This window comes from Sylvia atricapilla, chromosome 16, assembly GCF_009819655.1.
Source record: "Sylvia atricapilla isolate bSylAtr1 chromosome 16, bSylAtr1.pri, whole genome shotgun sequence".
In the NCBI taxonomy this organism is placed as follows: Eukaryota; Metazoa; Chordata; class Aves; order Passeriformes; family Sylviidae; genus Sylvia; species Sylvia atricapilla.
This window is the reverse complement of record NC_089155.1, coordinates 8,453,535-8,477,374: the sequence shown is the minus strand read 5'-3', so window position 1 is coordinate 8,477,374 and position 23,840 is coordinate 8,453,535. Positions and strand designations below refer to the sequence as shown.

The window sequence follows — 23,840 nt, the reverse complement described above, 5'->3', positions numbered from 1 at the left end:
AGCACAGGGGGTTTTATTTTCCTTTATTAAAGCACACAAGTAGCCACCTAAATGTCATTTACACTGCGACAGTTGTAAAAATCACACCAACACAACCACTTCCAAAGAGAATTACAGAGCCAGCACTAAAGCCATCCAGCTGACCATGAGCCTGTAACTCCAAAGGCACAGTACAATAAAGTTTTGCTTTCAGGTGTTTGCTGCTCTTCTTACAACAAACGTCACTGAGCATTAAACAGAATGCCTAAACACATTCACTGCAAGGGCCATGGAAATGCCCAAAAGCTTGGTAAACACACATTTATTGAGTACTTGATTATGTAGGATCGTTGCAGCATAGTCATGATAACAAAATCGGTATTTTAAAAACGCCAAACACGGGTATATTTTTTTTTTTTCCAGAGGACATAAATCTATTTAAAAACCCAGCCAAGAACAACAAAGGGAGTGTGGCTGTTCCTTAGCCAGCCTCTAATGAATGTTCTCCTGCTCTGTAAGGGTAAGCCTGGCAGTCAGTTCCCAGCTTCAGCCCCAAACATTCCCAGACCCCATCCCACAGCTGAGGACTGAGCAGATCAAAGGTCACTCACTGCCCAGTGCTGGTGCTGCACCCACAAACACCCCACCTAACCCAGCTTTCCAAAGGCATGGATGCAGCTTGCCAGCAGCACAGTTCTCAAGGAGCTGTTCTTCACATGCCTGGGGTTTACTTGGGATTTCCTGGTGAGGGCTTGGGGATTAACATCCAGTAAAAAGTGCTTAAAGTGTTCAGATTTCCTCCTCCCTCCAGACTGGCATGGGGAAGTGCTAACTGCAAAGTTTGCTCTGGTATACATCCAGATTCCCAGTCAAATGTGAATCAGCACCAAAATCCCCCCAGCTTGAGCAGTTTACAAGGGATTTGGGTCCTACACATGGGGCACTGGAATTGCATCTATATTTTAAGCCCAACCATGAGGGAAACACTACATAGAAATATAACATTCAATTCCTTTGTACAGCATATATAAAGAACATGACAGCATTAAAATATTGGCAAATCAATACATTAAAAATACAGAATCTCATAGATCAGAGCACAAGAAATATATTCACATTGGAATCTGTACAGTCCGGATGACACTGCTGGTTCTCATGTTGGAATTGACCTCCCATCTCCAGGTGGAGGTTGGTGCTTTGCTCCCCCATCAGCACCACTGGCCACCACTGCCCAGATTTCCCTGGGCTGTTGTGCTACAGGAGCAACCCCAGCCTGCTGCTCTCCCCAGCACAGAGGGCACTCAAGTGGCGAAACACTTTGGGGAAGCTTTTGTTATCAAGTGAAATGACAGGACATTTTATTTTCCATAAAGCTCTGGCCTATTCTGGGAGAGGAAAATCAATCCATGGTTGGCAGGAGGAGTGGTACCTGGGCAGCATTTCCCACATGCTTTCAGCATCGTGGGTGTCCTTTGAGTTAAAAACATAAAACAAACCACAGAACCCCAGGTTTTGTATGGTTTGTGCCTCTTTTATCCCATGTGGAGCAGGAGGGACTGTTGTAGGCTGCCTCCTCCCAGGAATGTCCGTGTCTTCTGGAAGAGCTGCCATTCTGACTTCTCCAAAATGGCTTTCCCTATACATAAATACATGTGTCTATAGGCCACTTCATTCCTTCCTCCTCTCATTGAGGAAGATGCCCAAGGCATGCTTGGTAAGGTGAAATCCTACCATGTATCTGCACCTATTCCACTACAGACATGTATATACAGACACATTCTGTCCATTATTACACTGGAAATACAGAGATAAAAAGAAAAGTAGTAGCAGCATGTAAATGAGAAATTGTGTTCATTTCCTCAAGTTTTTTTTCTTCCTCCTCTTCAGAGCTACATCATCACTTCTGACAGTCCCTTCTCCCCCCCTGCTCCCCTCTGGGAGGGGGGTTTCACTGCAGATCCCATCTGCAGGAGCTGGCGCTGTCCTCCCAAAGCAGTTCGAATTTCTCTTCCCGTCAGCTCTCTCCTCTCCCTCCCTGCATCCTTCCCTGCACGATGACTCATCCTGGAGATGATCTTGGGTTTTGTCTGATGGCTCCTGCCCACTTTGGCTGCAGCAAAGTCTGATTTCAGAGCGATGGCACAGGAGGAAAACCCGCACACACGAGCGCCTGGTGAGCCAGGCAAGCTGTTAACATCTCCACCCAGGGAGGAAAAAAACAATGCAAGAGTTCACATTCTGTCTCTCTCCCAGGAGCAGAAGTGTAAGCCCCAGGAGCGATGCCTATTTTAAACCCTTAATTCCCAAACTCCCAATAATGTTGCAAACTCCCAGGGTTTTGCAGGAATCAATGGGCTGATTTCAAACACGTTCCTTAGTGCAGGATGCACAGGATTTGAAAATGCATCAAATGGGCTGACTTTCTCTGCATGCTCTCGCAGTATCCGGTTTTCCCAACCCCCAAAATTATTTTCTTGGTTTCTCACCTCTCAGTTTTGAGGTCCTGCTAAAGGGCCGTTATCTGAGTTAGTTCTGACGTGGGGGTGGTCGGACTCTGCTGAGCGACAGCCACCATGGGGATTTCCATGCCTAGTCAGGCCGGATTGTTAGTCCCCTCCGAGTTCTTGCAGGCATAGGCCACATCCTTGGCGATGCTGCACATCCTGTTGGACATCTGGAGCTCGGTCCTGAAGGCGGTGGGGAAGCAGAACTTCTTGAAGCACGCCTTGAAGTTCTCATCCAGGAAGGCGTAGAGCACGGGGTTTAGGCTGCTGTTGGCGTAGCCCAGGGCGGTGCAGAAGCAGGAGATGGCCAGCTCCAGCTCGCTTTCTGCCTTGGCACCCAGGCACTGCACCAGCACGAAAATCTGGATGGGAGTCCAGCAAACGATGAAGACTGCCACCACCACCAGGACCATGCGGGTGATGCGCCGCAGGTTCCTGTCCTTCTCCTTGGAGCCCGAGAGGACACGGACATTCTTGAGCCTCCTGATCATGAGGCTGTAGCAAATGGTGATGATCAACACAGGGATCATGAAGGAGAAGAGAAAGACGCAGATGCCAAACACGGGATCCCAGTAGTCCACGGGAGAAGGGAGCTTAATTAGACAATCAATTTCTGCAAGAGTAAAAGAACGAAATGAGAAGGAAGATGGGCAAATGCAGATCAAGCAGAAAAGCATCTGCACATTCTGATCAGTTTAGGTTAGTTGGGCTAACGGTTGGACTTGATGATCTTAGAGGGCTTTCCCAACCCAACATAACAATTCTATGTTCAATGCTCAATTCCTCACACAACAACTACGTTTAACACTAGAAAAGCAGTAGCAGTGATAACACAGAGAGGCAGGGGCAGAGGTAAGATGATTTTACAGCAGATACCTCACCCCACTGATGAAACTGGCGCCCCTGGGCTCTCCTGTCCAGCAGCCCCTCCCTCCCTCCCTTCCTCCAGCTGGGTGCAGTTTTACTGACCGTTGTTCTCGTTCTCAGCAGATCCCATCACCATGGCCGGGATGCCAAAGACAGAAGCCAGTGCCCAGATGCAAACATTGACCACCTTGGCCTTGTGGGGTGTGCGGATGTCCAGGGCTTTGATGGGGTGGCAGATGGCGATGTAGCGGTCCACGCTCATCATCGTCAGTGTGAAAGTGCTGGTGAACATGTTGTAGTAGTCAATGGAGATGGCAATCTTGCACAGGACATTGCCAAAGGGCCAGAAGCCCAGGAATGTGTCAGTTCCCTGGAAGGGCAAGGTCATCAGGCACAGGGTGTCAGCCAGAGCGAGGTTAAATATGTAAATGTTGGTGGCTGTCTTCATCTTGGTGAATCTGAAACGCAGGAATGAACAATGGTTACAGCTCCCACATGACCATGACGGGCCAGACACTGAAATTTACTGAAGCAGATTCTGCTGCTTTCAAAAGGAGATGCTGTATTTTCTTACGTAATGAGATTGGCCATCCTCACCTTTCAACCTCCCACAAGTTTACCAACACACAGTTCAGCCCATCTCCTGCAACACCACAAATGGTCCCTCCACATTTAGTTCCATGAGCAGGAGAATCATTCCCTGACACTGCCAGTGAGCACCACAAAAGCTTGAGGTTGTCAGCTCAGATGGTGTTTCTTGAAAAATTACTTCAATAAAGCCAACTTAGGATTTCACTACCTATGGCTTCATTGTTATAAGTATTGGTGAGAGCTTTAGCCAGTAAGCTTATTTGAAAAGTGCAGGGGTAAGTTGATCAGCCATTTGATATGGGCTCATAGCCAGAGAGCATGGCTAATGTGAGCTGTCAAATCAGAGCAGGCAAAATGGCCAGCCCTGGCCAGCCAAAATCTCATGGGGAACTAGCTTTGAATCAGAAATCAAAATATCACAATGGATCTTTCTAGAGAAAAGAGTAAAGTCACAAGTCAAATTCTACTTTAAAGATTTTTTGGCCATTTCAGCATTACTTTTACCACATGAACTGACTGCCCTGGAGGAGGAGTCACCTTGCTCTAATGGCAATCCTCTCCTTTTCACACTTGGGAAATGATGCAGAGCCACCTGTGATCACCTATCCAGGGGGACGTGCAATGTCTGCAGGAGTGGAAGCTCAACAGTGGCTCTGTCACTGAATCTAACATTTCAGCTCCAGGATATTCCTCTCATAGGCAGAATAAGAGCTCAAATAGGTATAATTTTAAAACTACAGCTCATCCATCATTGACTCTACTAATGGCCTGAGCAGGAACATGGCCAAAAATGGCAGACAATGATGTTATTAACAGAGTGCAAGTTCAGATGAGGGTAACACTTCTACCCGTAAACTGCTGCACTATTTTCAGCCTGATACGTGTTAAAATATTATAGAGTCTAATTTGACCTAAAAAGCTCTTTTTGCCAATTTGATTCAGAACAGCAAACCCACAACTGCCCTTCTCAGTGCTGTGCCCTCCCCTGAGAGTCTGAGCTTCTTCAGCTCTAGATAAATTATTTGAATGCTTGGCAGAACATTATCACTGGCATATTCTGAACTCTGCTGGGACACATGGTGACCTGGCCAGGTTTGCAAGAGAAGCAGACAGGGGAACCACGATCCAGACTATTAAAGTCTATTTTTTAACCTGCCTTGGAGCTCTAAGCTGGGCTTGTATCAGAAGTCTGAAGGCAGCTTCAAAAAGCAAAACTGAATAATCCTCTTTTTGACCCTGAAAGCCAAGCGAAGCTTTTGGAGGTGAGCACTGATGGAAATATTGGAAATACTCTGAGGTCCTCACACAAGTCTGAGTGAGGCTTTTCCTGGCCCAGAAATCAATCACAGGTTCTTAGAAAGCCAGCCCAGACAAACTTACATAACCAAAAGCAGTAGAAGGGAAATACTGGTGCCTTTCCTTTCTTGATGGGATGAATGAGCAAAAGCACTTTGCAAATCCAACATAACCAGGCAGCTGCCAGGGCTTTAAGCTTTGGGATTTCCTAAGGAGAATTACAGCAGCCTCCACTGTCCTGAACTCCAGAGGACCATCTCAGGGTGACCAAGTTTTCCTTTCTTCGATTCTTGCACTTGGCATAAACGTGGTAAAGCACAGGGGGATGAGGTGGGTCTGTGAGTGGATTCACTTTCCCCTCCAGGTCAGCTGAGGGGGATTAAAATGAAGAAGTAAAATCACTGTTTTATCAGCTCTCACATAAATAAGCATTGTCAGGTCAGGCCTTGGGAAATCATTCAGTCACCGAGCATTGTGCTGGCAAAGGTCTCCTGGGAGCTGCAGTTCCCCCTGAACATCACAAACCTGCCTGGGCTGCCTCAGGCTTCCCAAAGGTCAAGTTTGTTGCACTCCATCCTTCCAGGAGGGCTGGAGCTGGAGGCAGTTCATCAACATGCCTCTAACCCTGACTGCTTTTACTGACATTATAGCTCAAGGGAATAAGGATTTTGAGCAAGGGTGAGCAACTTCACTGCAAAACAGTAAAAATTAAAGGTTGTTCCTGGTTTTTTTTTTGGCATTGACCAGTGGGAGGAACAAGTAACAATTCACCCACCTTCAATTCCCATCCAACATCCATGAGGAACAAAGCTGCCTCCCTGCACACTCCTGTGCCCCCAGCACTGAGAAGTTTGGGGCATCTCAGCCAGCCCTGAACTCGGAGTGTGCAGAGCAAATCTTCAGCTCCTTGCCACTCCCTCCAGCCCCACGGGCCCCACCCCTGCCAGACACCTCTCAGCACGAATTCAGGGTCCCAGTACGATTGCTCTGCCTGACTCTGCAAAATCCCTCAGTGCACAGATCCCTCTCCTCTGCCTCCTTCCTCACCACCTCCTTGAGGTGATGGCAGAGCCACCTTCCCCTGCTCCAGCACAGCACACACTGAGGTGGCTGTCCCACCACCTCCTTCAACCCATCTTCCAGTAGAATTTGAAGCTGATTTTGTGCCCTTGATAGGGGATGAATTTAATGTAAAGCTAATTAATTACTTATTCACCACTTTCTCCATACACTGAGAGCCAGTAGCCATTGTCCCAACTAACCAGTGTTCCCAAACATTTCCTGAATGTTCAGTACACACAAAAATCAATCAATCACTTCTCTGTGGATTAACCTCTATTTCTTTTCCTCCAGAACTGAGCGTGTTCTTTCTCTTAATCTGCACAAAAGAAAGAGAAATCAAACTCTCAGGCTTTAGGAGGCGCCTCAGTCTCCTCCCCCACAACACAAATCTGCTGCAGATGAGCCTGTGGATTCCGTGGAGGACATTAGCTCCCTGCTGGGCCACTTTCTTGCACTCTGCCACGGAGGTAATTTCCTAATGGAGCATCTCCCACAGGGTGGTGCTCAGCTCTCCATCCAGCTCCCCCTTTGTCACAACAGTAATTGCTTTGCTCTGCTCTCCTGTTCTCTCAGATGCTGAGAGGAAAAACACCTGGATATCAGCTCAGCATTTGTCTTCCCCCTCCTTTTCGGTACGTGGCCCCTCTGGTAAGGGGAGAACATGAAGGGTAGTCATTAAGGGTAGGTCGGTAGACACACCCTCGGGGTTTGAGGACCTGTTCCTCACAAGAACAGATTCTGCTCCTGGCTGAGCCTCAGGGTGAGCTGCAGACCTGTTGGTTTTGCATCTTTCCCTTTTCCACCCAGTCACAGCAAGGCTGCAGGGCAAGGGCTGGGGCTAAGGACCAACTGGCTGCAGCAAACCCACAACCCAAATTGGAGCTGCAGACACCAGGGGCAGAGAGACCAGAGCAAAGCCTGCAGCCCTGCAAAACCCTGAGCATTGTTTCCAGGAGCTCGCTGCCTCTTGGAGCATCTTGATTTTGATATGTGTAGCTCCAGCTAATTAGGATGCAGACAGTGTTGTTCACCTTGAGCAGCTCCCTCCGTCCCCACCTCACACCCCAGCAGCAGTGACAGCCTTTGCCCCCATGCCTGGACAAGCTTCAGGAAGCAAAACAGCAGAAAAGGCTCAAAGAGGATTTTTACTGAGCTGTTCCCACCCTGTGACGGCAGAAATCAGCCCCAGTTCTCTCCCATCTCTGCTCCCAGCCCTCAGGTTCTGTGAAGCTGATACTGGCACGTTCTGTCATGATTTGTGTCCCCTCTGCCAGCCGCCCACACTGTGCTCTCTGCATCCCTACTGCTCTGATCACCAGCCCAGAGCCCCCTCAGCCTGCAACTTCTGACCAGTGCAAGATGATTTATCCTTAATGGTTCAACAGGCCCTGAAAAACCCGCACAGGATTTGAGAAGGACAAATTTAAATTAGTCTGGACTCTGAGGCCAGACACTACAGCAAGAGCAGCCACCAGCACAGCATCTAAAAGCCTATAAATTACCCAGCAAGACAGGGACTGACTAGCAGGGGCTAGTAATGGAATCTGCAGCCAGCCAGGACGAGCTCACACTTCGGGACAGATGATCTTCTTGTCCTTGAGTCTCACCTCTGTGTCTGGGGGACAGCTATGAGAAGCCAGCCCTGCCCTGCCCTCCAGGTGCTCTCTGGGGACTGCTGTGGATGGTGCTGGCCTGCCAAGGGAGGAGGCTTCAGCAGCTCCCCCATGGACTCTCAAGGATGCTCCCACACCCCTGAGCAGGTGCTTGGCCACCAGGAATGGTGCTCTGGTCTAAGGAGGGCATTCATCAGCATCCACCCTGCAGCAGGATGCTCTTATCCCTGCCCATGGGCCAGATCTGCCTCTGCTAACATCCAGAATGCTTCTAGGAAATGCCCGGTCTCTGAGAAACACTGGGAACCATGTCCTTTAAACATGTGTGTGTATGTGTGTGTTAAACATCACAGAGTTACTGCTGCACAACGGGCAACTCCTTTTCACCCACCTCTCCACAGCCAGGTGAAACAAAGAGCCCTCCAACACACACTGGAGCTACAGGATCCGTGTTAGCAAGGTCAGGTGTGGCTGAGCCCAGCTCACCTGGGCTCACGGGGACCCAGACATCAGGGAGCTGCAGACCTGTCCTTGGCAGCCATTATCGCAGCAGGATCCCCTCCTGCTCACCTCACCATCCTCACCCAGCTCCACTCACTCTCCAGGGCAAAGAGCCCTTGGTTTCTCTATAAATGTCAATAATTTATGTCTATTTATTTTATTTTTCAAGGAAAAACTGAAAGGCAGATCTGGACACAACAGAGGTCTCAGATGGCCCCAGTCGTGTCTGCTGAGTCCCCACTGCATGAAGCACTCACTTCATTTCAGCTCTCAGACACACAGCTGGCCAGGCTTTTCCCTTAGAAAGCTTTCTATTAAGAAATCAGCATCTCTGAAATGTCATCATTAACTTCATTTCCCTTGTCTCATCACAGCCAGCTGCCCTCACCTCTATTTTCTGGGGCTGAGGCAGTTTTCAAGCAGAACAACAGCTGGCAGAGCATCCCCAGGCAGGTTCACAGTTCAGGCACCTCCCCATCACATTTTTCCTCCTAAAGTTTCACCTGGAGGCAGCAGATGAAAATACAGGGGCCTGGCAGCCCTAAACTGCCTAAAACATTGCTTTAAATGCTCTGAAAGGTGTTCTGCCATTGAGAGAGCTGAGCATCCCCAGCATTTTGCCAGGCTCCCAAGAGAGAACTGCCATAACTATGGGGATTGCCCAAAAAATGAGACCAAGCTCCCACAGGGGTTTGAACTGGAGGAAGAGAGTCCTCCAGATCCCCACTGCTGAGCATCACAGCAGCTGGTGGAGCTAGTGACAACAAGCTGCCCCTTGTCCCTTCCCTGGGTCACCAGTGGCTGGCAGAGATGTCACACCCCTATAAGAACACCTCGGTCAGCCCCATCCCCAGGGCCAAAATTACACCCTCCTTCCCCTTTGCTTTCCTTCCTAAACACAAAGATCTTGGGCAAGCAGCCTTGCAGGCTTTGGTGAGCAGCTAGGAGGGATCTCAGCAGCCTGGTTTCCCCCACTCTCCCCCCAAACTCTCTGCTCAGCTCCTTGTTTCACGTTCATTAAGAAGCAGAACAGGAAATATATGCAGAAGAGAGTGAACAGCAGAAGGAGGAGGGAGGGGAGGTTTCGTCTCTGCTGGCAAGGAGCTCCACGATGAGCCAGCAGAACAAAGCCACAGACGAGGCACGTTCCCACAATAGGCCCTTTACTGTCCAGGAAATTGTGTTCCTGACATGAGCCCTTCTCCATCTTACCCAATTAGTGCTGCTCAGCACTGAAGGGATTGACAGTCACATGATGACTGTCTCTATTAATTAATTGTTCCAAATGTTAAATCACTCCAAATACAATAGAGATGTAGGCTTCGTTCTACAACAGAGGGGGAAACCTAGAGGAGGCTTTGAATTTGTACTTTTGTGTGAAATACCGGGAGATTTAAAAACTTTTCCCTTGGTGCTGCAGAAAACTCATTCAGGAGGAACGAAAAAATGAGCTTTCGTGATGCCTCCAACTTCCTGGAGTGCTGGTATTACAGTCTTTTTATTTCCTAACTCCCTCAATAACAGGAAACAATTACTGTTTATAACACTACCAGCCTTTTTCTGGAAGGTAATACACAATTTTCCTATGGGCTGTGTAATAAAACCAGGCTTATTGGTTATCATTGCTGAAGTATGGGAAGAAAAAAAGCCTGTTGGAGTGCACATTACCTACAGTGATAACAGTGCAGCACAGAGGGTTTGCTGATCATTTTTCCATTAATTTATGATTAAGGGCCCCTAAATCCTGTGTTGACTTACCAGCAACCAGCTTCCAACCTACTCAAAACCAGGTGCTATTCAAGGCATGAAGCATCAAAGCTGCAATCTGAGGAGAAAAGCCTGTGTTTGAGAAGTTCCTCAGCATCCTCCTTGTACAGCCACAATTTGGCAACTCTTCATCAATCTGTGTGTGTGGCCAGGGTCAGGATTTGATATTGAGTCAAATTCCTCCTCACACCTGCTCCTGACCTGAACAGGCAGGGCAAGGAGAGAAGAATCCCAGGCAGAGCCAACCAGAAGTTGTTACTCATCGACTCAAGAAGGGTCATAGCCTTGGCTCTAACTCAGTGCTGGTCTCAGCTCAGTGCTGAGCTCCCAGGGAGCATGGGTGGGGAGCAGCAGCTCCTACACGTGCTCTAGTTCAGTTAGAACCTCTCCAGAGCACACATTTCTGAATCAAGGGAAATAAATAAATGGAAAAACCTGAGGGAGATTGGGCTGGCACCTGTCATCAGTTTTCAATTGCTTAAAAACTGTAAAATGAGAGGACACACATAAAAAGAGTCACATTCCATTGGAAATTCTAGTGCTAAATGCCACTTTCTTTTTCTGAGTGCCACTTATCCAACTGGAAGGTAGCAAAGTCCAAAAGGTGTGGAGCAGAAGCCAGGATTTTTCATGGCTAGCCATGGCACGGGTCCAACCTGCCCAGAACCCAGTTTGGGACACTTATATTACTGGTGATCCTCAAGTCCCTGCCCTGGGCAGGACCAGCAGGATCCTGCTGTGCACATCCCCCCAGACCTTTGCAGACAGGGAAAAGATTTCTGCCAGGGCTTCTCCTTACAGACATTAAGGCTCGTGCCTGGGGTCAGGGCCCCCTTCCTCTGCTGCACACGGGCTGGCATTCCCAGGCAGCCACATCACCAACATCAGACAAGGACTTCCAGCTCCCAGAGCCTCACTACTCACACACTTACACACACCCACAAACTACTCCAACGATTGCTACTACACTGAGCAGGAACGCGAGCTCTCCAGACATGGCAGCATGTGCTGCAAACCCCCTCTCTGCATCTGCAGACTCCCTGGGGCTAACGGGATCCCCTCTCTGTGCCATAAACTGCTCAGCTAAGAGCACAGACAGGCAGCCTGATGAATAGTCACATCACTCTGCCCTTGCAGCAGAGATTTAACCACCCTTCACTGACCTCTAGTACCAAAGACCTAATTTTGCAGCATCTCCCCCAACCAACTTGCAGTGATTCAGGGGAAAGGTGCTTTGGGAGCAGTTGGGCTCCTGGCAGGAACAAAATCTCATCAGTGTCTGAATACCTGCTAAAGACTTTAATCTTCTGTTGGAGGGGTCAGCCTGTCTTTTCTGTGCTGGCAGAGTCCATCTGCACCAGGAATCTGCTCCAAGATGTGGATAAAATGGAAGCTGCTCCTTAACATGCAGGTGCAGAGACCAGAAAGGGAATGCTGAGGTTTAACATATTCACAGTCCTAAGAGCTACACAAACTTATTCTGTACTTACAGGGCAAACAAGGGTTCTGATTCCCAGAACCAGAAGGGTTTGGACCATGGCAGGAGCAGACAGAGACACTCAAAATGCCAGCAATGGGCAGGCAGGATGGAGTGGTGCATGCTCTGTGCTGTCCCTCTGCAAAGGTCTCCCCCACTCTCCTGACTTCAGCACAAGGAGCCAGAGAAGTTGCCCTCAACTCTGCAGCATCCTCTCACATCTTATTTGTCTGCAGGCTCCAAAAGCTTGGAAGACTTACATTTGAGGGTTTTGTTTTTTCTCCTGTAAAAGTAAAAGGAAGCTTCCCAGCAGGCTCTTTCCTTTGCAACAAGGTTCAGCTTTGGAAAGAGGCAGCTCCCAGATGGAGCAGCACCTGCAAACACAGCTGGGGTGCCGGACACAGCACAGGAAGGACAGGTCCCATTAAGGAGCCAGCACACTCTGGGGCAGTGGAATGCTCCCAGCACATTGCCCTCCCCAGAGACATCCAGCTCCCTAAAAATAAAAACAAAAAAAATAAGTTTTTAAAAAAGCCTTTTTTTTTTTTTTTTTTTTTTTTTTTTTTTAGCAGATCTGCTCCCTCTGTTCCATTCTCTGGGTTAAACTTTAGGAGGCACCAGAGGGCAGCTGAAAACTGGCAGAAACCTTCATCACAGCCTAGGAAGAGGGGGAAAAAAAATAAATAAAACCAGAACAATAAAACAAATACCACCTCATTACCTCTAAGGCACGTCTCTAACTCCAGGGAAGCACCTGCCTGCTTTACCCGCAGCAGGGATCGGGAGAGGGAAGGTTTGCCCCGCTCCCAGCTGTCCCTGGAGCCTCCCTGGTGTCCTACCTGACGATCACATACATGACGGAGCAGTTGCCCACCAGCCCCACGATGCACACGATGGAGTAGACCACCACGATGGTGATCTTGATGCTGAGCGGCAGGAAACCGTCCCCTGTGCTGTTGTTGAACCAGTTGCTGGGCAGAAAGCTCAGGTTGAGCATGGAGGAGTCGTTCAGCAGCTTCCTCAGGTCGGGGTCTTCAAAAATGTGGGCAGGGAAGAGCGGGTCCATCCTGAAGCAGCAGCCTGCGCCAAGGACCTGGGGCAGCAAGAGACAGCTTTAAAATCTGCCGATCAAACGGGTGGCAGCGGGGCTGTAGCAAGGCAAGCGCACGAGAAACGCCGGGGAAGGGTGATTTATGACCAGGGAGAAGGATGATTTACTGCCACGGAACACAGCCCCCCCCCGCCCCAGGAGGATTTTAATGGGATGGAACCCTGCGAGCCTGGCGCATCCCGAGCAGCCGGGGATCACGCATATCTGCACACCGCCGGCGCAGGGGACGTGCGGGCTGCACACATCATCCCTTCTCCCCGGGGCTGGGTGTCCCCACCTGCCTCTGCCATCCCCGCGGCGCGGTGAGTCCCCCACACTCGGGTCGGTGCCCCCAGACCCCCGAGAGCCGCCGGGGCTCCGGCACCACCCCAGCGCTCCGTGTCCCCATCGCACGGCGGGGAAAGCCCCGAAGTTGGCAGTAAAGCCCAGGCTGCTGCTCACCTGCGGCAGGTCCCCTCTAGCGCAGCTCCGGAGCAGACTCCGCTCCCCGCGGCCACATCCAGCAGCCCCGGGCCGGGCGATGGGGGGGACACGGGACAAAGCCGGGCTCTCCGCAGGGGGAGGAGGGGAAGGGGCTGCTCTCGCAGGCAGGGATGCCGCCAGAGCAGGGGGCTGCACCCCGGAGCCCACGTTTTTAAGGAAAAGGGAGGGATGAGGGAGAGGGAGGGAGGACGGAGGGCGGCTGGGCAGAGCCAGGCTGCCGGGCTGCTCCCACTGCGTAAGAGAAAAGCGGGAGGGGGAAGGAGGAAAAGAGGTGGGGGGAAGAAATGATAAATAACCAAACGCGGCAAAGAGAAGGCGAGCCCGCACCTGCGAGACACGGGCAGCGTCCTTCCCCCAGCCCCGGGGGAGCCGCGGTGGCCTCCCCGTCCCACCCCCGGCGCCCAGAGCGGGGACCAGCATCCCCCAAAACCTCCCCAAAGCCCCCTGCCGCAGCCCCCGGCCCGCAGCCTACCTGGGGCGGGCTCCCAGCAGGAGATGCCGGGAAGAAGGGAAGGATGGGGAAAGGCTACCGGGGAGCTCGGGATTCGGGAAGCCGATTCCTCCCTCCTCTGCAATTGTGCAACCTGAGCGCTGTTCTAGCGCAGGAGCAGCGGAATGGGGAGTCTGACCTAGAAACTGGCAAAAAAAAAATAAAAAAAAATACGAGGAGGAATGAGAACTACGAGGAGAAGAATGTTATTATGTAGTATTCTTCTAGCAGCATTAACTAAAGGTCATTTTGGTAACCCAAACCATCCTGCACTTCTCATCTGAGTTCGATATTTCAGAAGCTGCAGTGGTAGATTCCTTACCTCAAGGTGGGGTGATCCACACAGACCCCACAGGTACCTGCAGTTCCCAGTCTGGCTGTGGGACACTGACCCTGATAAACTCGTTTCCCAGGAGCTGCAGAGTCCCCCAGGGAAGCCAGTCCCCAAACAGGGTGCACAGAGGACTTTGGGGCCCACTCCCAGTTTGATCCCAGATCAGAGACTGGGTTTTGACTGCTGAGAACCAGAGCACCCTGGTCTGCTGCCTCTGGCCATCTGCAGTGTTTCCCCAAAGAAGCCATTTCCCGGCATTTGGGGGAAATTTCTCAGTGTTGGGGACACAAGCAGAGACAGACACAGGTCAGAGCAAAGTCAGGGCACACTTTCCCAAGAGGTGGAGAAAAGGAACATGAGCTCCTGGGCATCAAAAGTTTTTCCTCTTCTCAACCCACAGCCAGCCTAGCACAGAGCTCCTGAGCCCCAGCAGGCAGCCAGGGCTACCCCTTTGTGCTCCAGCTCTCCTTTAATGGATATTTGGGGATATTTAGCACAAAAGCTGCACCTTCCTCACCAGGAGCACAATGCTGAGGTCTGATGCTGCTTGGCAATTTTCTTGAAAGCTTCAACAAGATATCTCAGCTTTAAGAGGGACCAGGGAATAAAGCATGACCCAGAGTCCCAGCCCTCCTGCAGAACAGAACAGTCTCACTGCTTCAAAAGTGGGGTTTTGTCAGTCCATTAACGAGAGTGTGAAATAAATATTAGACCAGACATTACCTTAATTGTCAGTGGATTGATTTCCAAAGGCTGAAGCAAGGACAGCAGTAAATCAGTGCAAGAGCTCCCAGCTGGACAGCCCAGGAGCTGACGGGAAGAGTGTTTGCAAATTCAGCTCTGCTCCTCTCTGCTGGCTCTCACCCCAACAAATGCTCTCAGCCCTTCCCACACTCCTTTATGTTAATGCAGTGCAGCAAATACAGCAGGTTCACCTATTTATCCTGTGGTTTTCTTTCTGGCCTCAGAGATGTGTTTCAGAAAGGCTGCTGGAACAGGGATCAGGAATGCACTTTGAACTACTGACAGCGAAGATATGTGTCTTGGACAAACATCCTTCCAAAAATTCCCCTCATCCATCCCTCTAGTTGTTCCTCAGTGTTCATCCCTGCCCTCTTTGCATGGGGAAAAGAAGCCCAGGATGTTCATCCTGTAGCTTCAGTCCCAATCCTGGTGCTTCACATGATTTCATTCCAATTATAATTCAATAATGGTGAGATCTGTCCATCCAGAATACCTCATGGTATCTTAACACATGATCTTCTCAGGCTCCTCACCCTCAGGGTGAGGAGAACAATCATCAGAACAATCAGGGAGAGGAGGACAATCATCTCAAGATTGCCAGATTTCTTCTTCATCAGAAGTCTCGTCTCCATTGGGGTCAATGCACCAAGCCTGGGAAGGAAGACAACCTAAATTTTATCAACGTTACCCAGAAAGGAGTTCTCCAGCCTATTCCTTCGGAAAACAGATCAGGCCTTCAGCTCAAAGGTTTCTCAGCAGACAGCAAGGTAACAAAAGAAAAGAACAAGACAAAAAGCCACTCTTCTTCCAGGTGGTGCCCAGGGATCCTTTGGGGAGGCAGCAGATCTCAGACCATTAGGAGATGCTGAATTTACAACAGAGTCCAGAGCATCAACAAGCAAGTAAAAACACCTTCCACCAGTGCAGATTGCTCAAACCTGGCATCCCATCCAACCTGGCACTGAACACTCCCAGGGGTGGAGCAGCCACACACACCTTTTCCATTTCTACCTCCAAACTCCATGGAGTAACAATCTACATCAGTTGTGGATGAAAAATCCTTGATTGTTTCAAGATAATCCAGTTTAAGTGCCAATAACTGTATCTTCTGCCATTCCAACCAGCTTAACTTTACAGACGTTGTTCTTAAATGTGGAGAACTTTTGCTGATTCTGCAGAAAACAGCCCTCAGCCACCTGCATCCCATAATAGCAACAGCCCACAGGGATTTTCTTTTTTTGCCTTTCCTTTCGGGAGGTGAAGACGTCTGCATGTCAGAGCTGTTTTGCCACCTTTAGCATGGTTTGTCAATCTGTTTAATCAAGGCCACCATGAGCAGAGAATTAATTTTTCAAGCTGTGAAATCATTTTTTCATGCAGGGAATGAGCACCTGGCCTGGAGAGGACAGGGAGAAAGGCTGGGGGGATGTGGAGTGTGCTGGAAAACAAAGGTTCAAAAATGCAACTCTCACTCCTGGGATGAGTGGCACCTGATTAATGGCTTGCCAAAGGCTAATTAGCTAAATTTGGGCCACAACCACTGGTAATGGGTGATATTGCTCTTAGGACATTAAAGATGACAAAAATTTAGCAATGATATATTCCTTCCTAAGGCAGGGGAGTTAGAACTGGATGATCTTTAGAGATTCATGGTCAACAGAGCATCAGGGAAACAAGAAAAATATATAAATAAAAAGATATGAAAATATGAAAACATTTTTTCTTGAACCCTAAACCCCATTTTTCCATAGCAGCTTCTACAAGGGGATTCAGTGGTACTTCACTGAGACAATGGTGACAAATTCTGTTCCTTGCATGGTGCTATAAATCACGAAACAACACAAGACAAGAAAGATTCCACAAGTGGATTATCTGCCCTCCATGGCCAGCAGACTCATTCAAAGAATGAGAAATAACATCTATTAAAAAGAAGAGGACATAGGCTTCTTCAATATTTCCAGTAATACATATTCATTGTAGCTTTTGTACTTCCTCAAGTCAGACTCATTTTAGAGATGACAGAAACCTCTGCAGACTCTTTTCTGCACTGCCAAGCTTCAGAACAAAAAGAAAACCAGAAAAACTGTTCCCAAGGAGCAAAGAGGGTCCTGGGGACAAACACACTGTGGGAAAAGGAATCTCTGACTGCAGCATGTGTTGGGGTGTTACCTAATCCCCAGTCTCAGCAAGGGGAATGGGGTCAGGGGGATGTCACAGGCCGTGTCCTACCTTGGTCAAAGTCCCCATCTCCCTTCCATGATCACTGAACTTCCCAGGAAGAGCAGATGTGGGACAAGGTCTCAAGATGCAAATGGCAGGGTGATGGTCCAGCCCATATCAGAGGTGGCTGATCCCAGCACATCCCACACACCCTCAGACCCAGCCACAAACACAAGCTAAGACATTCACTCACAGCTTTTAGGTCCAGCCCAGCAGAGGAAGGCAGCTGAGCTCATCCATCCCCACATTCCTGAAGGGCAAGCTTCACCTGCCCAGCCTTGACACTTCTGTACCCTGACAATCCACCCTAATGCTGGCTGGGGACCTCCCTGCCAATTCCTGAGGCTGCAAGGAACTGATTCATAGGAACAGGCATATTATACAATAAAACAGTTTCCTGAGGAACCACCTGATTCCCAGGGCCACCAGGCCAACAAAGCTGGAGTCAATGGATTCCTCTTTCTAAAACAGCAGGACAGCAGAACAAGTGTAATTCATGCCCATTTCAAGCACAAATCCTGAGGAAATCTCCCCATTTCTCTTTGACCCATCTACAGGATTGGTGGAAAGGAGAATAACCAGGATTAGTGCTAGCAGCCACCTGCCTTTTAGAAACATTCTGTGTGCTGCTAGGCCTGCTCCTCATTACTTACAAATAATTAGGGCAGATCTTGCTTTCACCAAAAATTCATTTAGAGCAAAATCCCCCAAGCTCCAGTGGGAGAAAGAGCTCACAGTGCCACTGACTTCACTGATATTTTATTGTCTGCCATCGCTATTTGCAATTTTCATGGGACTGATCAGTTCAGGTGACTGCAGATGAGGCCGTAAATCTTCACTGCAACATTAAATTGTATTTTACTGTCTTCCTTCTCTTTGCATCTCAAACTCATGAACCAGGGAACAAGCAAATCCCTCTACTCTTACAAGACACAAACCTCTCCTCGCCCCCATTATTCCTTGCCCAGGACATTGATTTTTTTCACCATTCTGGGAATGGGCAGCCACCAGCCAAGGCTCACTGTTTGGGTGTCCCAGAGGCTGAGAGATTAAGGGTCTCTGATTTCAAGAAAGACAGTGATGGTTGCAGGATTTACACAGGGACTCAGTAAGAAACAGCAGCAGATGATGAATTTAGATCCTCTGAACACCATCCCAGCATTTTAACCTCATATCCCTCAGGGAGGAAAACATCTCTGTGCTCAGATGGTGAATTTTCACAGGAGCCTTTCAAAGTAAAGATCTGCTTATCACCTTTGTGCTGCAGTCCTTTTACATAGCCAACAGCTTGGAGAGCAACAAAATCACTGCAAAAGAAGTCTGACACCAAGATACCCAGAAACCATTTGCTGTTTGTTTCCCCCTGAACCTGCTCTCCCCAAAGAGATGTCACTCAACTTCTCACTTTTGTGTGGATCAATAGCAGCTGATGCTTGATAAACCACCCCAAAGCAAGATGTTTTCACAGTTTTAACCCACCTGAACTCAGCCCTAGAAGCCTTCCCTCATTCTGTTTTCCAGCGAGAGGAAACAATAGATATTTACTGAACATTTCAAGCAACCGTAGAGGGAAATGTATTCCCATCAGTTTCTCAAAGGCTTGAATATCTGCCTTGAAGAGGCTCCAGCCTTTCACACATCTATAACTGGGGAGAACCACCAGTTAGGTAGAGGAGATGTATGTAAATAATATGCACCAAGCAGCAGATATGTGCTGTCTCCTCACATATGCTATTTATGTGGCTGTCATGCTCTGGAGATGTCACATAAAGAGCCGTGGCAGCAGAGCCATACACACACTCCAGCTCCCCATAATTTTATCTGGGATTGAGAGTCAACAGCCTTGCTGGGACAAGCTGGTTCCAGCCAAGCTGTGCTGAGTCACAGAAGCCAAAAATCTGGGCCTGAATATTGGACAGGATTCAAAAATTCTTCTAAATGTATGTCACAGATGTCAGTGGCTGCACCCTGCCCACAGGACCACAAGCACTGGTGGCCACGAGAGGGGCTATCCAGCACCCTGGGCTGCTCAGAGCTCACTCTTAGCCGAAGAAACTGTATTATTCCCCTACAAAAGTGAGTTTTAACCTTCATCACAAGCCTTTCTGTCCTTGCCTAAAGCCACAGCCTTACCTAAGAAGTTTCTTCATCCCACAAGCTGATCCATTTTCACATATCCCTCACCTTCCACACAATCCAACCCTCTTTCCCCACTCCCACGGAGCCTTTTGTCCCTCACCCACCCAACCCACATCACCTGCATCCACCTTGGAGTGAAATTGTGTCACTCGAGGCTCCTCCTCTCTACGGGCTCTTCAGAGCTTGTGGCACAAATGCTGCAGTGGCACCTTGGGAACTGGTAGAGCTATTCAAACACACTTCAGGAAAGCCACTGATGCTGAGACTGAGTGTTTGTGGTTGAGCCAGGCTTTTGAATGGGAAAAACTCTGTGAAAAGACCCTGAGCAGCATATATCCCATTACAATTTCCTCATCTGGAAAATCCTGTGAAAGGTCTTTAGGAAACAGATCCTCTAACACAACTTCCAGTCTCTCAGGAACACCAAGGGAACACATATGAGGCTGTTATTTAAGTGTTTTCCAAGCAGGAGCATAAAGCAGGGCACAGCTGCACTTTGTCACTTCATCCTCTCCTTCAGACACAGGGACATGCTCCTCCAAGCCTGACCCCAGCTCTGTCCCAGTTTCTGAACCTCTCATTACCTCCCTCAAATTGCCCTCAAGACCATTTTGCTTCATGTCTTCTGCATCTCCCAGGCTGGCACTGTCCATCACCTTCTCCGAGGCCGTGTCCGTCTCCGGAGCGGTGAGAGCTCAGTGCCGGAGGCAGGATCTGCCAGCTGCACTCAGCTCACAAACAAGGACTGACTTTTCACACCCTGTTTCTCCTGCAGGCACCCAGAGAGTGCTGCAAACTCTGCCAGCTCGTTTGTGAGATGGAGAGACAGGGGGAGAGACAGCAGGAGCCTGGGGGTGGAAAAGGGGCATCCCGGAGAGGTGGAAATGCCTCAGCCTTGCAGTGCTGCTCCTTGCCAGAGGAGCTGCAGCTCTGAGGGACATCCTGAGGGCACCATCATCTAAAAGAAACATCTCACCAGGATCTGGTCCCCCAGAGAGAGCTGGGCCACCCACCCCCATGGCTTCTCCAGCCATGAGCATCCCCAGCCCCTTCCCACTGACCACAGCCCAGCTCACCCCACATCTCAGCCTCTCACAGCACTTTTATTTGCTCCAAACAGTCCAGCTCCAATAAAAACCAGGGTGGATTTCCCCTGGAAAGCATCCCAGATTGCTGAGGAATTCTGGTGGCAGCCACAAGTGCTGCAGCTTCCTGAGCCCGTGGACATGCCCAGGCAGCACAGTGCTCAAATCTCAGCAGCATCCAAAGGATGAACAGATGAAACTGGGAACTTATATTTACTTTTGTGAAATTTTTCTGTTAATTCAGGTTGGGTTTGGTTGGGGGTCTTTTGTTTGTTTGTTAGTTTTTCACTAGAAGTGTCTCAGATTCCATCCAGTAATTAATCCTGCACACTATGTAGGACAGGAACCTATTTCTTCACAGGCCTCATTCTGACATCTGAGCACCAAACCACATTTTGAGCTGAGAAAGTAGTGACAGAGCTGCCTTGGAGAATGCAGAAACAGCCTTAAACAACTCATTCCATCAGGATTTCACTGAATTAACTTCTGAGGAAACTTTGTGAGATCATTGCCATGTGTCTCTACTTTTTATTATTACTGTGTATGCTGAAGGCTTCCAGCTATGATCCTTATGTGTGACTGAAGCTTTCTAGTTCTCACACAATAAAAATCTACGGAGGTCAGGGAAAATCCTGGAAACAATTTTTCCTCTCTTTCTGACCCATGTCTGTCTCATGACCTCTGGATCAGAGGTTTCTACAAGTTCTTCCCAAGGTTTCCCTGTGGCTGAAGTTTGGTGCAGGTGGATTCGGTCCCCATTCTGCACTGAGGTTCAATCCAGGTGAGAAAACAGGCCCAAAAGCACAAAAACCCTCTCCCAGAGTTTTCAAAAACTCTGTTCTTGAAATAAGAATTTTAAAAGCCCAAAAATTATAAACCTCCCTTGAGATCACCCTGCAAGCTGGGGCATCGTCTCCTGCTATCCATTGGCATCAAGAACATCTGAGTGAGGGCTGAAGAAAATGAAGAAGGAGGGAAATGGCATTTTTTAATAATGCTGAGGGACAATTATACTTTTGGAGGTTTAGATTTGTGCTTTCCTGCAGGCTTTGATCTTTCAGACAAGGTGAATTACATTTTGCAATATGTTTGGAGTTGCTTCTACTGACTTTGAAGTAGATATTAAAGCAGTTCAGGGCCACAGTCACCAAGGGTGGTTGGTAAATATTGCCCAAGGATGCTTTTTATTGTCTCCTCATTGGGAAGCTCAGACTATGACAGTAAAATTTAATGATTTAACGAGCTGCCTTGTTACTGCCCTCTCTGCCCTTGTTTTCCTCACTGAAGCTTTCAGGTTTTGAGCCGTTCCAGAGAGGCACCCACACATCCCACTTCAAATCCTAAAGGCTGCAAAAATGGGCTGGCTGACACCTCCTGCCCAACACCTCCCGAGCTCTTCCACGGCTTTGTAAATTCCCATTGGAACCAGCAGGTGATGCTGAAGCAGAAAACATGGAGTTCATTCTGCCTTCTATTAGGCTTTTATTTTCCTCCCATAAAATTCGTAAGTGAGAAGAATCCCGAGATCCTGGTGGGGTATTTAGAAGCAGAAGGTAGAAATGGTGACATGCAGCATATGGCTTTGTTCTCACTGTCTACTCAGCTCTCCAATCCCAGGGAAAACACTCTGGGCTTTTTCACACCTAGGACAGAGCGAGGACACCTGAATTCATGGGAACATCTCTCTAATGGAAGGTTGGTGGGGTCTGAACTCTCCTTGAGTGGCTCTTCCCACAGCTCTTGCACAGCCCCAGAGCTGCTCTGCAATGACCTGGCTGTGACATTCCCAGCCTGTGACAGACACCTCGTGCTCCCTTGCCAGTCTGCAGGTGCTGGAATGAACGTGGTGGGAAGCAGCTGTGCTGGGAGAGGAGACTGGTGCTCAGCATCCTGCAAACTCCTGCTGTGTTCCTCGGCAGACATGGTCAGTGACCCTGTCCAGAGCAAGGACGTGGCTTTTCTTTTTCCAAGGACCCCTCCCTGCATCATCAGCAGGTCCTGGGAGTCAGGCTGAGCTGTGAGTGTCCCTGGCAAATCATCCTGATGGTCTTCTCTTGAGGCTGGAACATTGCAAGGGTTAGCAGTGCCACAGATGTGCCTCTCTGGGCTGGTTTTTGCTTTTAGTCCTTGACTTAATTCTGCATCTTAATGTTCTGGCTGAGACATCTGCCTGTGGGAGAGATGGCATTTATTAGATAAAAAGAAGAGGGAGAAATGGGGAAGTCATCAGTAAATACCAGCAGAAAAGAATTTCTTTTTGGTGCCAGTGTTCCCTGAGAGATAGAAACTCCCACCAGCCTCCCCCAGCACCAGGAGGGCACAGGGTGCCTGCACGAGCCCCTGCTCACCTCCCCTGTCCCCCAGCCATGGCACACAGAGGGTCAGTCCCAGCCCCACCCAGAAGTGCAGCCACCACCTCATCTGCTCCATTTCCACAGCAGCTGATGCTCTGCAGCTGCACCAAGGGCAGGGACAGCCCAGCCCGTGCAGTGACAGCCTCACCCTGCAAACATCCACTCCTAACTGGGGCGGAACCCATCCCAGTGTCCTGCTCAGCATCACCCTCTGTCACTGTCATCCCTGTGATGTGCAAAGAAGGATCACATGGACTTTTACCATCTGGGCTTTGTCTGCTGATGTAGCCCCAGGAGGGATAACTTCTTTCATTCCCTTGACCATTCCTTGGCTTTTCCCTCAACTGGCAGCTCCAATGTGTGATAAGTGTTAATTCTGTTCAGACAAAATCTAAAAATCAAATTAGTAGCTTCACCAGCAACATTAAACTGTGGAGAAGAGACACTTGATAGGCAGCCTCCACTCCAGGGGATGGGAAATGCAAAAGATCTTCCTGACAGGCACTGACAAGTGAAAGTGTTGCCAAATCTTCAGGGGAAAACAATAATCTTCAATATGCCAAGGGAAGTGTTTGATACCTTCAGTCGTTCCCCACTCACTACAGGGACCAGGACCCAAATATTCTGTTTGGATGATTGGACCTGCTGAAAAGAGTGCAGAGGATGCCACCAAGATGCTCAGAGTGCTGGAGCCCCTCTGCTGGAGGCGGGCTGGGAGCTGGGGGTGTTCAGCCTGGAAAAGAGAAGGCTCTGAAGGGTCCTCAGAACCCCTTCCAGGGCCTAAAGGGGCTCTGAGAGAGCTGAGAGGGGTTTGGACAGGGGCATGGGGGGATAGGACAAGGGGTGATGGGTTCACACTGCCAGGGGCCAGGGTTACATTGGAGATTGGGAAGAAATTCTTCCCTGTGAGGGTGGGGAGGTCCTGGCACAGGTTTTGCCTGCACAAATCCTTTACATATTTTCTAAGGAGCTTTGCCACTGTACCCAGGTGCCTTCCACATAAAGCTGCAGTAAACCCTGGTGGTTTGGGGGTCTGTAGGAGGCATTTATTTCCAGGATGGAAATGTACTTGGCTTAAAAGTTTTGCTTGATGAATATTTTTGCAAAAAGCTTTTCGTTTCTTTTCGTTCCCTTCCCCAGAGGATTTAGTTCAGTTATGTGCACTGATTTCCCTGAAGGCACACACAGCACAAGGATCCAAACAGAACAAACAAAGATCACAA

At 49.2% G+C, this 23,840-nt stretch overlaps 1 protein-coding gene across 1 annotated transcript; it reads right to left on the bottom strand.

The window, feature by feature from the left end:
* Positions 1–12,723, bottom strand: OPRL1 (opioid related nociceptin receptor 1). The gene is made up of 3 exons (XM_066330828.1): positions 12,497–12,723; positions 3,453–3,808; positions 1–3,096 (listed from the first exon to the last, which is right to left on the bottom strand). Exons 1-3 carry the CDS (start codon positions 12,721–12,723, stop codon positions 2,573–2,575), a joined length of 1,107 nt encoding a protein of 368 aa, XP_066186925.1. The 3' UTR covers positions 1–2,572.
* Between the last annotated feature and the right edge of the window lie 11,117 nt (positions 12,724–23,840).